General features: G+C 41.9%; 1 protein-coding gene across 10 annotated transcripts in view; it reads right to left on the bottom strand.

Annotated features, from left to right (window-relative positions):
• Nucleotides 1-13057, bottom strand: part of PBRM1 (polybromo 1) — a 56049-nt gene that overhangs the window by 3219 nt on the left and 39773 nt on the right. For 6 of the 10 annotated variants that reach the window (XM_053953815.1, XM_053953810.1, XM_053953809.1 and 3 more), the window contains 4 exons: nucleotides 12048-12249; nucleotides 4222-4377; nucleotides 1842-1912; nucleotides 218-434 (listed from right to left, as the gene is read on the bottom strand). In XM_053953815.1, coding sequence (XP_053809790.1) covers nucleotides 218-434; nucleotides 1842-1912; nucleotides 4222-4377; nucleotides 12048-12249 — 646 coding nt within the window. Of the gene's footprint in view, nucleotides 1-217; nucleotides 435-1841; nucleotides 1913-4221; nucleotides 4378-8093; nucleotides 8253-12047; nucleotides 12250-13057 lie in introns of all 10 variants that reach the window. The other 4 variants (XM_053953814.1, XM_053953813.1, XM_053953816.1 and 1 more) reach the window with 3 other exon arrangements.

The raw sequence follows: 13057 nt of genomic DNA on the forward strand, positions 1-13057 counted from the left end.
TTCCACTTTTGCTCCTAGTATTTAAGCCCACAGCATTGATCCGTAGGTTTGTACAACACTGGTGGAATTTACCTGTGGATAACACATATATTCTCAGCCTGTCAATCTGTCTTTAGGAATTAATTACACGTGTGCGTTTTAATAAGCAAACAGCAGATGCATTTGGCATTCTCTATGAAAACAAAAATAACGGGTTACGAGGAACCCGAAGCCTTACCTGCAAGGGTCTGGTCCCACTTGCTGATGCTGTTTGACTCAGCACTGAGCCCCTCAATGTATTTCAGGTAGGCTTCAGAATGGAGGAGTCTCTGTGTCTTTGGTGGAGGGGAGACGAACATGGGGGTGCTGGGCTGCTGCATGACGGGCTGGCTGGCGGGGCTCTGCCCGGGGTACGGCGGGGGCGCCTGCTGCCCCGGCGGGCCCAGGATCCCCATCTGAAAGGCAAACCAGCCAGGGCTCACAGGGGGGACTGCAGGGAACACCCCAGCCTCGGGGCATCCTCATGCAATGGAGTTTCAACTGAGGTTATGTGCAAAAGCCTGAGGAAATTTCCCTGGAGGTGCATGCTTTGGCCAGGAGATGCACAGAGAAAGGAAGTGCAAACCAACCATTCATACTCAACAGATATTGTTCAGATTTCTGATTTATGTAAATATATTCTGGTTATCATCACCATATTTCTTCTAACTTTAATTACACCTTTTATCTCCTTTTTATTTCATGTTTTCTCCAATTTGATCTGAAATACTGCGGTCTGTGAAGTGCAAAATTTAACTGTAAAACATCTAATCCAAACTGATACGGATTTCCACAGAATCACTGTCAGGCAAAAATCTCAGGCAGGAAAATTCCCATCACAGAGAAGAATTCCCACCACTGTGATTAACCAGCAGCATTGAGAACTCTTGGGACATCCCCTGGTCTGGAATAACTCAGTGTAATGACGTCAACACTTTACCACTTAACTTCTGGTACTCATAGACTCACAGAATGGTTTGGGTTGAAAGAGGCCTTAAAGCTCATCCTATTCCAACCCCTGCCATGTGCAGAGACACCTTCCACTAGACCAGGTCACTCCAAGCCCCATCCAACCTGGCCTTGAACAACTCCAGGGGTGGGGCAGCCACAGCTTCTCTGGGCACCCTGTGTCAGTGCCTCTGAATAAATAACTTCTTCCCAGCATCTAACCTAAACATCTCCTCTTTTAGTTTAAAACTATTCCCCTGCCTCCTACCACAATCTGCCCATGCATAGCCACTCTCCCTCCTTTTCTTTACACCCTCAAGCCAAAATCACATTTCTCTTTATGATGCAGAAATTTGGTCAGTAAAACTGGGAATGTTCTGAACAGTTAATCTGCATGAATCACTGAGAAGAAACATCAGATCATCAACAGTTACCCAGACTCATAAATTCTGAACTGCCAATGAACATCTGCTTCATCAGTTTGTGAAATATGAATATTTTTTACCTACTCATCAAGGGCTGATAAAATGGGCAGTGTCCTCTCTGTGTCACAAAGCATGCAAAACCTAAATTATCAGCAGTTTCACACTATGCTGAAATGACTCAGTTTAGTAGAAAACTAAGACAAAACACTGCCTTGTTTATACTGAAGTTACCTCACTGGACCAACCTTCTGAGTGTAACAACAATTCAACCATCAAATACAGATGTACTCTCTGAGTGTGAGATATTAACTGATTCTAAACATATCAGAACATTTAATTTCTGTTCTCCCTGGGAAAGCCTATGTGCATCTCTACATGTCTGAATTGGGATGTTGCTCAAATGCTAATTCTGAGCCTTAGAGCCTGATAAATAATGCAAAAATTACTCACCTGCTGTCCAAAAGGACTTGCTCCTGGTGCTGGAGTGCCTACCATAGGGGACACATTTTGGCCTATAACACCTATATTTCAAAATATAAAATAATTAGTCTTACTTCAGAGCAGTGACAAATACCTCTTTGATCTTCAATAGCAAGAATTTATACTTTGATATTACTGCTCACAGTTATTTTAAGTAGATGTACAACATTCAAATATCCCCCTCACCCCCAATAAAAAAATTCACAAGTTTCTAAGTTTCTGAATGAAAAAAAAAGCCAACATGACAACTACCAAACACTGATATGTGGCCTGTTGAATTATTTTAGTTAGAGAAATGCAAAGTAAGTAAGTTTTGCTTTTCAGGTGTTTTTCATGTCACTTAGTGATTGCCTGACTGCATCTTTTCATTTATAATATACACCTTTGGCTTTGGCTTGACAGGATCTTCCTGAAGTCCTTTCCTTTTAAGAAAGGAAATGCTGATCTGTTTTAGCAACACTTAACATTTCCTTGTGTTCAGTTTTGTAAAATATGTTCACAGCAGGATGAAATTCAAGCCTTTGCACAAATCCTCTTAGATCTCACTAATACAAAATGCAACTTGCAGGTTAACAGCCTTAAATACAGAGCAATGAATACTTGAAATCAATGTCAAAAAAATAAAAGCTCTTTTTCTCAAGCATATTGGGACTTCTCCCTACTGCACAGAGTGCAGCACAACTGTGTCAGTCTTACATATAAAAATGTACAGATCTAAATGAGAGTCATGCAGTTCCTGACATCTGACATACAGATGCTTGAAAGTTATTTTTGCTGCTGCTTTCCTTTCTGTTTGTGCCACTTCTCGTGTTCATTCATTGGAAAAGCTGCAGAATAACTGTGCTCTTCCTGAGGATTTAATTTACATGAACTAAATGCATGATTTCTGCATCAGTGATCAAAGGATGTGCCACTGGGTTTCACTCACTAAAGTGTTTTTCAAATGCACTTTCCATTTGATCACAGCTCCCATTTTATATGCATCTGAACCAACAGTGTGTCAGAAGTTGGGAAAAACACTGGGAACACAAGCTGTGGAATTGTTTTTGGTCCACAGGGAAGGAAGGGCTCTGGAGGAGGGCACCCGCCCCTTCCCAGCATCAGAGCACAGCTTCACCCTCAGCCTGCTGTGCCCAGTTCAGCCCAGTTCACCACTTCACATGTGGTCCTGCACTCCCAGACATTGTTTCTTTGCTAATCCACATCCTGTCAGTTTTAAACACAAACATCCAGCCCACGGCAGTGGGAACAGCCCTTCAGAGGGATGCAGTGTCCTGGATTCACCTCCCACAGGCTTGGCTGATGTGTGCTAAGTGTCACTGCACAGCTGTTGTGCTGCTCCCTCTAGGTGCCAAGGCAGGGAATCCACAATCCAGCCCAGCTGCAGGGTAGTGCTGATGGATTTCAGGAACACCAGGCAAGCAAACAACAACTCCCCAACTCACATCATTTATGTACAGCTAAAATTTTTAACAGAGCTTCTGATAAACACAGTTGCAAGGGGGTAGGGGGAGGCAAATGAGACCATTCTGTCCACAGCTTGTTTACTGCTGAACAGAGGGATGGCACATCTTTTTCACAGGCACATGAGTTATCAGAGGTCAAACATGAATCAGCAGGAAACAGGATCAGAGGGCAGATGAATGTTTTTCCCCTTAATTGGGACATATTAATGGTATTAACGCTGGGAAAATATTTGATTCATTTAAGCCTCATTTTTCATCAGAAGTGTGGCAAAATACAGCAAATGCAGTAGAAATGCTCTCAAAAATCAACTCAAAATTTGGCCACAGAGAATACTGAATTCACCTTGTCCCTACATGTTTCCAGTCACTGTTTTATCAGCAAGCTTTAATCTGAACACTGTTTCACAGTAACACATCACTGCCCTGGTGGCCCAGGAGTCTTACATGACCAGGCTCATTTCAGTGCAGTCTGACATTAACACACTGAAAAAGACTTTGGTAAGGAATGAGAACAATAAATTTCATTTATAAGCCCACTTCATATAAGAAAAGGATGAGTGTAGACATGCTGTTCAAATGACATAAGGATATGAACAGGCTGATTTCACCTTTTCACACCTGATAAACTCAAGTACAATTACCAAGGCTTTTTTGGCTGGAACAAAACTCCTGCTGGAGCAGCACCAGTTTCTCCAGAACCCTTTCCCTCAGGGCTTACTGGACATGCTGCAGTGTCAGTGTTTTGCACACCCCTCATATTCAGCAGTGCTGCTGCTCACAAACCAAAGCCACAACCAGAACAAGCTGCAGAGAACTCCTGTAACAATGGGTCAAACCAAGTACATGACAATGAAATAAAGAGGGAATGAGGATGAGGCTCTTACCGGGTGCTGGGATGCCTGGGATGCCTGGCATACCTGGCGGGAGTTGGTGGGGTGGGGGCACCCCTGGGTGAAGTGGCTGCATGCTGCCCATGCTAACAATGCCATCAACTGGGCCCTGCAAAGGTGGCAGCACCGGTGGATAGCCACTTATCATGCCTTGAAGGACACAACAAATTTCAAACATGCATCAATAACATGCAATATGGTCTACAAATATGCACAGACATGCACTATCCACACACACACACAAAAAAAAGCACTTTTAGTACAGCAAGACAATACTACAATTAGTATCTTGCAAAAAACAAACAAAACAACAAAAACTAAAAATAAATATGAAACACTATACTTTTGATGAATTAGTATTTAGTGTATTTGTATGTTTCTCATGGGGCAATAAATGTTGAATACTCAGATATGTTAACACAAGGAATAAATTCAGCCATCATTAAATGTTACTAATGCAAGCAGTTTTAATATAGCTTAAAGCTCTGCCATCTGCACAGAGATTACAAACACAACACTGACTGGCCAGCCCCATGGACAGCCCTGCTCTGTGGGCTAGTTCAGAGGCCACAAAAATCAAACCCCAGACATTTTCCTGCAGTACACATGCAAAACTGATGCACAAAAGCCCTACAACATTCACATACTCGAAACTAATGGCAGTGATGGGTGATTTTTATTAAACCATCTCCAGAATGAACTAAGGCAGTAACACAAATTTTAAACTTGGGTTTGAAGTGCTGGGCTGCAGCAACTTACACTCATGGCATTAGACTGAAGTGAAAGGACTTAAAAGGAGCACCTGCAGTCCCTCACAGAATTTCACTGTCCATGTCTCCAAGGTGTCTTTAGAGGAAAATCAGTGACACTGCAAACACTGTATTGTGCTGCTGCTCAAAAATTTCCTTTTCTGCATGTAAGGGAAGAAAATTGAGAGCTTTCTCTGGCTTTAGTTCAGATTTTCTGCTATCCATGTAGTGAACCTACACAGTGTAACTGCTCTATTCTTGTTAGGCCCTGGAATGTTTAATTTAAATGGATGCATTGCCAGGTAAGCAAGGAAAGGGGTTGGAAAGACAATGAAAAGATGACAGAGGACAGAAGCAGGTCTAGAGAGATGAGGTAAGTGAGAAATGAAGATTTGCTGGGGCTTCTATAGTCTGCTTCAAGAAACCACCGAGTCTTTGCCACACTCTGTAATTCATAGAAAGAACTTTCAAAACAGAGATTTCTGGAATGAGACTGGCCAAAAACTCTCAGCAGTTCTGACTGAGAACAAAGCTGTAACAAGCTCAGGGTCTAAATAGGAGGAGCAGCTACAAAATAAAAGCTAAATCTGTCACTTCCTCAGGATGTTACAGAACTGAGAAGCCTCTAATCCCAAAAGCTTTACATGGAGGAAACAACAAGGAAATAAAGCACTATCTCCCTCGAGCCTTCATTTTCCACGGGGCACCTAGACTGACATGTGAAATATGCTGTAGGTACCTATTTCAAATATCTGGAACCTTATCTGTACCCTTTATTATAGGGAAATGCATATTTCTAATGGAGGAAAGAAAAGAAGAAACACAACAAAAGCCTCCTTGGCACAAAGAGCTTTCACAGTGTAGCTACTGCCTGGTACTTGCAGCGCACCCGAGCTGCTGACACATCTTCAGCTCAGTTAATGCACTTCTGAAACTTTAAAACAAACAAACAAGCAACTCTCCAAGGAATCAAACCCATACTTATCAATGATGGCAGCTTAGTTCCACATTTCCAATTAAAATACTCAACAACTGGCTAATAAAGGTGCCATCAAATCTCCATGAGAAATCAGTTCTTGTAGCTCATTCCAAGTAAGAGCAACCATTTTCTGTACCCCATGTATGAATTGCAAACTTTACTTCAAACTACCAAACATGGCCAAACTATTTCCAGCTCCCACAACTGTGATTTAGGATGTCTTTGAAATTACTTGTTCTCCTGTTTTTTATTGCAACCACATAAGATTAAGTAAACTTTTGCAATACCTAAATGTAGACGACACCAAAGTGCTGCACACTAAGAGAAATACATCTCAGAAGATTTCCTGGCCCCATGGCCCATAAAGAAGTTCTGTGATGGAGAAGCTCTCTTAACTAGAGAAAAGCAACCCAAGGATGGAGGAGGATGTGAAAGAGGTCCAAACAGAACAAGATACTTCCAAGTAGGACTTGTGAAAACCAAAAGATGAAAGACTGTTTTTTAAATGGGCTACAGAAGTAGAAGGAGCTTAAAAGGATCTCCTCCATCATCTATTTTAAGGAAGTATTTTCCAAAGCCAAAGTGAAGAGTCTTGAATGTTCATGTGCTTGAATAAGACAATGGCCTGAAATAGAGGCTTGCTGCCACAGGAAATAAGGTAGCATGTGTAGTTGGCAGAATGCACGTTTTTGGGGAAGTTTTAAGGAAATGTTAACAGCAAGTATTCCAGCCCATCAACACCTGCCTCCAGAAACTGGAAAAGTGACTCAGTGCCAAAAAACTCAAGAACCAAACTAAGAAAACACAACCACAAGAGGATGGTATTTCTACATATTCTAGATTGAAGTAAATTATTCACAAAAGAGATCAGCACTGGGAAACTTTTTTTTTCCTCTCCTTTTTCTGAATATATGCACAAATAAGTGTACACACACACACAAACATACATCAACTGCAAACAGTTCAGAGGGAAATTACCATGAACAGAGTGAAAAAAAGCCAAAAGAAAAATGCAACTCAGTGTAAATAAATGCTTTATAACCTGGAGATCGTGAACCAACTAAGGAATGTGCCTTCAGTTAAAACATCCATGCAGCCTATTTACTGAAAGGGAATTTAGAGACTGTGATGAAAAACACTTCAGGCTGTCAGCTTGAAATAAGGCCACAGCCTGTGAGATGAGAAAGAAAAAGAAAAATGACAAAAGAAGAAATGGAGTAATTGGAATGTCTTAAGGGAAAGTTAAAAAGACCCCAAAACTCAAACCCAGAACCCTCCAAAAACTCATTTTTCTCTACTCGGCCCTATTTTGACCTTGACTGAAGCAATTTAATTCTTATTTTAATTAGAAACTGGGGAAGGAAAACAACCTATCAGGTCACACCTAATTAATTTTCTCACCCATGTATGGCTGATTTCCATACAAGAATCTTCAGTGAACTACATTGTCTTCAGATCTGATCCTGAAAATACTTACTCCGAGCATACTCCCTATGAAATCAAGCCGGATTACAACTGGTAACGAGCTCAACACCCAGCAACAGGGACCTCGTGGAAGAGTTCTCCAAGCTCAGTTCTATTCTGAAAAATAACCTGATAAAACCAGCAATGTTGTCATTTTGTCTTTGTTTCTGCAATGGCTCTAGATCCTGGTCTGCTCTGCTTACCAGTGCCTAAGAGGCAAGTCTACAAAGCTTTTGCTTGGATTTAAAATCTCGGTTAGACTCTGCTGGCCTCTCACCTCCCTGGTAATTAAACCCCCAACAATTTCCCTCCTGCTTCACCACTGCCACAGATGCTGCATGCACTAGAAGACTATTTAGCTGCTGCCCCCTTGCCACAGCAGGGCTGAAGGTGAACTCTGCGAGGCAGAGTGAATAAACACGACTGCTCGCTACCAGAACAGGAGCACTGCACAGGAGGACCCTGCTTCCCTGCGTTTTCCACAGGCTACTCTCCACTGCAGCACGGAACACTGGACACCAGGCCACCGCTGCACTAGGCACGCTCATCATGAAGAAGGACTGAAGAGTTTGAGCTTTTGCTTCCAACGTGACCCAAGAGAGTGTTTGTTCAGAGTTATGAAGGGGGTTGATAAAGTGGATGAGGAAAAAATGGTCATAGCTCCTACGTTTTACCTGCAACGGGTGTCAACTGCTGATTGAGCATTCCCATTGGTGTTGGTGGCGGCACCACCCCCATAAGAGCCCCGACAGGAGTGCCTGCCCGGGGGGAGGAATTCTGCTGCTGTGCTGCTCGCTCTCTCTCCTGCTGCTCAGCAACTTTAGCTGCCCGCTCTGTAAAAGTATTTTAGATTTTCAGTTCTGTTTTGTAACCCAGACTTTCAAAATATTATCTGTTCATTAAAAAGGACTAGTCAGACACTGGCATAGTTTAGTCAAATATAAAGTAGAACAGATGAATCTTTTTTATACAGCATATGATTTGATTTCATGTGGCTGCAGCTAAGACTTTTAGAGAACCTTTCATGAAAAATATTCCACAAAGTTTTATCTCTTTCTAAAAAATATAAATAATTAAAATAAATAATAAAATAAAATTAAAAAAAAAATTAAAATAACAAATTTGATGATAATAACACCAGTGTTACCAACATGAAGCAGCAGTCCAGCACTAGGCTCGGTCCGCACTAGGACATGGCAGAACATTCCCTGTTTTGACACCACTGGCTCAGCCAAACCAGCTGCAGCCAAGGCCAGCAGCTCCTGGGTGGATCCTCTACCAGCTGCTGTGGGAACTGAAGCCCCATGTCTGCCAGGTGTGCCCTAAAGCATGCTGCAAAGAGCAGACAGCAGTGCCAGCTGGTGGCATGGTCATTTCTGGGCTCCCCATATATTTTACTACTGATGCAGCTGAAAAGTGGTGGCAAAATAGGGGAGCAATTGTAAAGTTTCCCTAGTGTAGATTGGTCCTTAGCTTTTGGAACATAACAAGCAGCAGTTTGATAAACCAAAAATATTTTTCTCTGCCTCCTTCTGTCATTTCCCCGTTTGGTCCCCTAGGAGTTATTTTTTTTTTTTTCTGAAGATGTCTAACTCACATTGTGCTGCTCACTGGAGGTCATGTGTGTCCTTTGTACGATGAATCTGGTCATTATCTCAATCAAGTCTCTCACTGTGACTGCAAGAACAAAAGATCTACTGCAGGGTAATCTGACCAGAGGACAATTCTATATTAAGGGAAGGGCAAAGGGTCATGGGAAGAAGAAAGAAAAAAAACAAAACCCAAGCAAACAAAAAAGGAGAAATATTGAATGCCCACTCCAGGTGGTTCAGGGGCATGCAAGTTCCTGCTTTGTTTACTCTGAATGTTGTATCTGACTGGCACAATTAGGAACAAGGAAGAATAAATGGATGCAGGATACACCTCCAGCAATTTTTAACAACAGTGAATACAGGGCTATGAGTTCTCTCTTGCAGCTGCTGAAAGATGGAAACTGCCACTAAACCAGCAAACAAGGTCCTCTGTCAAACGGAGGCTAAGAAGAAGTTCATCAAGGAGATTAAGTTATGCATCCTGCCAGTGTTACTTGCTTCCCCTAGGACATGGCTTTGAACATCTACCACACTTTTGACTCCTCTAGAACCTGTTTGTGCAGCTTCTAGCACTACTTCCATACACTCAAAGACCAGTTTCATTTCCAAAGGCATTTCCTTCCTTCTTCCCACTTCTGCAATTTCAGGCAGTGATGACGACGCAGAGAAACTCCTACATTTTTACAGGCAACTCAGATGCAGTTGAGCACAAAATACACAAGATATTTAAAGGCAGATCCTGAAGTAGAAAAATGAGAAAATCCTCTCCAGAGCACAGCAAGCACTTCGGGAAAAGATGAAGCAGTTGTTCTGACTCTCACCTACTTTTGGCCAGCTAAAAAACAAAAAATGGTCAGACAAAAGCAAAAGAGACACTCTGATGAATGAGAAATTACTGCTAAGTGTTCAGCTTTATCAGACTTCAGAGTGCTGAGGTTTGAAGAAGAACCTGATGTAGGACAGTACTCAAGTTTTACCTAGCCCCTTCCCATGCCCTGACTGCCACAGAAGTAACAAATGGAATAACACTGCCAAAGGGACCTGGAGGAGATAGCTGAAAGTTCAGCCTAAAGCATTCACCCTAATACTCAATAATAAACCCAAATCACATAGGCCAGGACTTGAGATCATTCAAACATTTCCAACACATCTCAAGAGACAGGGAAGAGACCTTCTGCATTGAACAGAGTTTTTCCTTACAACAAGCCTTTCCTTCAATCCCTCTTATTTTACTTTATTTAGCCACGCAGGCACTTCCAACACAGCCTCTTCTCTACTCAACTATTGCTGCACGTAAAAACCCTGCACGTAAACCAAACAAAACTTTTCGTGGGTTAAAATGGATCTAAAATTAAACTACTTCTCACCAGAAAATGGCAGCACCCTTTTTTTCACTGAGATGTCAAACCATGCCCACTCCCTGCTCCCTGCTTCACATCCATGCCAGGGAACACATGAATTCTGTCTCCTCACAGTGCAAGGAGTGGAGTTTCTCCCCTTTCACACATGCTAAGCAAACATAGTTTGGACACTTTGTTACCCCATCCCAACCCCTCAAAACCAAGTAAAAGTAAGTCTAGTTCAGGGCAGACACCAAGCCAGGGAAACTGCAGCTCAAACCCCAAAAGCTTTGGAAAATTTTAATTGAGAAGGAAGATAAAAATGGAAGCACACAGACAATCATTAACACGGTGGACAAACAGAGCCTTCCTGCAGAAGTGCAGGACTTTAAGCTGCTCTAAGCAAGGAAGCAGTGGCATGCCAGCCATCCTCCTGCTGAAGGATGAGGCTGTAAGGAGGCATCTGCCAATAAAAAGATCACACATGCACCTAGAAGGGTGTAAAAGGAAACAGAGCAAAGTAAGGCCCCAGCAGTCTCTCAAAGAAAGAGCGTTATCATTTCCCTTCTCAGCATTTGCAAAGCAAACTTGCACAGAGCAAAGGGTGCTGTGCTACCCTCCAGAGCTGCAAAGAGGTGCTACTGAAAATTCAGAAAGGACTGAGGTGGCTGAGAGTGGACAGTTACAGCATGCAAGCTTCCAGCCTCAAGATCAAAGCTGCCTTTAAGTTATGAGTATGCAGAAAACCTATCAAATCTCATTTTCAAAGTTAGAACTGAATTGGGCCACAACTTTCCCGGGTGTTGAAATGTTCCTATCCAAAGGAGCATTTTTTAAAAATAAAGTTGCATCAATACAGTAGTTAATAGTGTTGACATGCTTTTAACTAGAGAAGTAACTATGGATGTCAAACCCATGTATTTGGCTTGCGTAAGGGCTGGCTGTTAAAGATCAGCTATATTTTATTTTAGTCAAATAAAAGTTAAAACACAGTGACTATTTATCAGAAGGGAGGGAAAGAATGGAAGGAAAGGAGGGAGGGAAGAAAAGGAAGAAGGCAAAGAAAAGGAAAGGAGGGAAGGAATAGAGGAAAAGAAGGGAGGTAAGGGGAGAAAGATAGGTCTAAAGTATCTCATGATCATGAAATATTCCTAGTCTTACTTCAGGATACAAAATCTCTTGACAAAATGAGTTACAACAGTTGACTAATACTGTACTGAACAACAGGTCATATTTACAGTACAGTACACAGCCTCTTAGGACTCTAAGTACTGTTAATAATGAACTTATCCCCACTCCCCTGTAAGCCTTTCTTACCTGCTGCTACAGCTCTCAAGAGCTTCTTGTCCAAAATACCCCTCAGTCCTTCTTTAAGGAAACACTGAAAAAATATTTTTCCAACTGACTTCTAGCCCAGGAGCTCCATACCCCTTTACTTCTAATTTGTTCCCATTTTCTTGGACTTTGTTAATTTGGTTACATGTGGCAAAGACATTTAAATTATCAGTTGTGCTCCACATAACTGAAACATGCTCTTTGCTCCTCTTCAGTCATCTCTCAGTATGAACTTCTTTTTAAGGTACATCCAGAACACAAACATAAATATTTTCTTTTATTAAAACTGTCATCTGAACAACAGAAAGTGCTGAGAAAGAAAAAAGGCAGAAAAGAGTTCAGCATCTCAGTTTTTACTTACCTTCATATTCTGCTTTCTTGGTTGCTTCCAAGTTTCTCCATTCAGTTCCTACAAGTCTGCTGAGCTCTCCAAAGGAGTAGTCTGGGTGCTGAGCTTTAATCACAGCTCTCATCTCGCTGCTAAACAAGATGTACCCACTCATGTTGATCTTCCTTTTTGATCCCTCCTTCTTGGTGCTGCCCTTAACAGACTTGGGAGTGGACTGTGAGAAAAAGCAGTTATGACCACAAGTGTACAAAAGAGAAGGCCAGAAGAGAACAAAAGGAATTGTGTCATGTCACAGATTTCATCCACTGAGCTGTTCAGAGATGTTGCCAACAAGAGTTCAGTAAAATATTTTATTTGCCATCGCACATTTTTAGGAAAATGCTTCCCCACTTCCTCCTTGGCCTTTACAATCCCTACTCTCCCTCGTTCCACCTTCTAAGTGTTATTTTGCCTGCCAGACCATCCCTTCTCTCCAGTGTTCACTTCTCATTACTTAAGTAGCCTTTTCTCCCTGAAAAACCAAAGCCCAGCTTGCTGATCACTGTTTACCTGCACCACAGATTCACATCATGTTCTTACGTTGATGAGCAACAAAAATTCTGCTCTTTTCTTTTCCTGTTATGGATACCCGCAGTGAGAGCTCCTTGATGTTTTCAGCCACCAAAAAATTAACCTGTTCTGACATCTCTATACTGAGATACCACAGCTGGAGCCCCTTTTTGAAGGTCCTTCCACCTGTATTTGTCACAGGAGACCATCATTCATCCATACTCTCACCAATAAGACCCACAAATGTATCATCACATCAAAACCCTCTGAAGGCCTTTCTCACACCCCAAACATTACAAATCTGTCACATCTTTAAAAGTGCCATTGTTTCCAAGTACCTGGTGGAGGCAAAAAAGGAAACAAAAATACATTCAACTGTTTCCTTCCTCTCCTGAAATTCTGACTCCTCCTACTTGCTGCTTTGACCCCACATTCAACACTCTCCTCTCAGCTAAAAACAAAGTTTAACTAAT

This window comes from Vidua chalybeata, chromosome 12, assembly GCF_026979565.1.
Source record: "Vidua chalybeata isolate OUT-0048 chromosome 12, bVidCha1 merged haplotype, whole genome shotgun sequence".
Taxonomy (NCBI): Eukaryota; Metazoa; Chordata; class Aves; order Passeriformes; family Viduidae; genus Vidua; species Vidua chalybeata.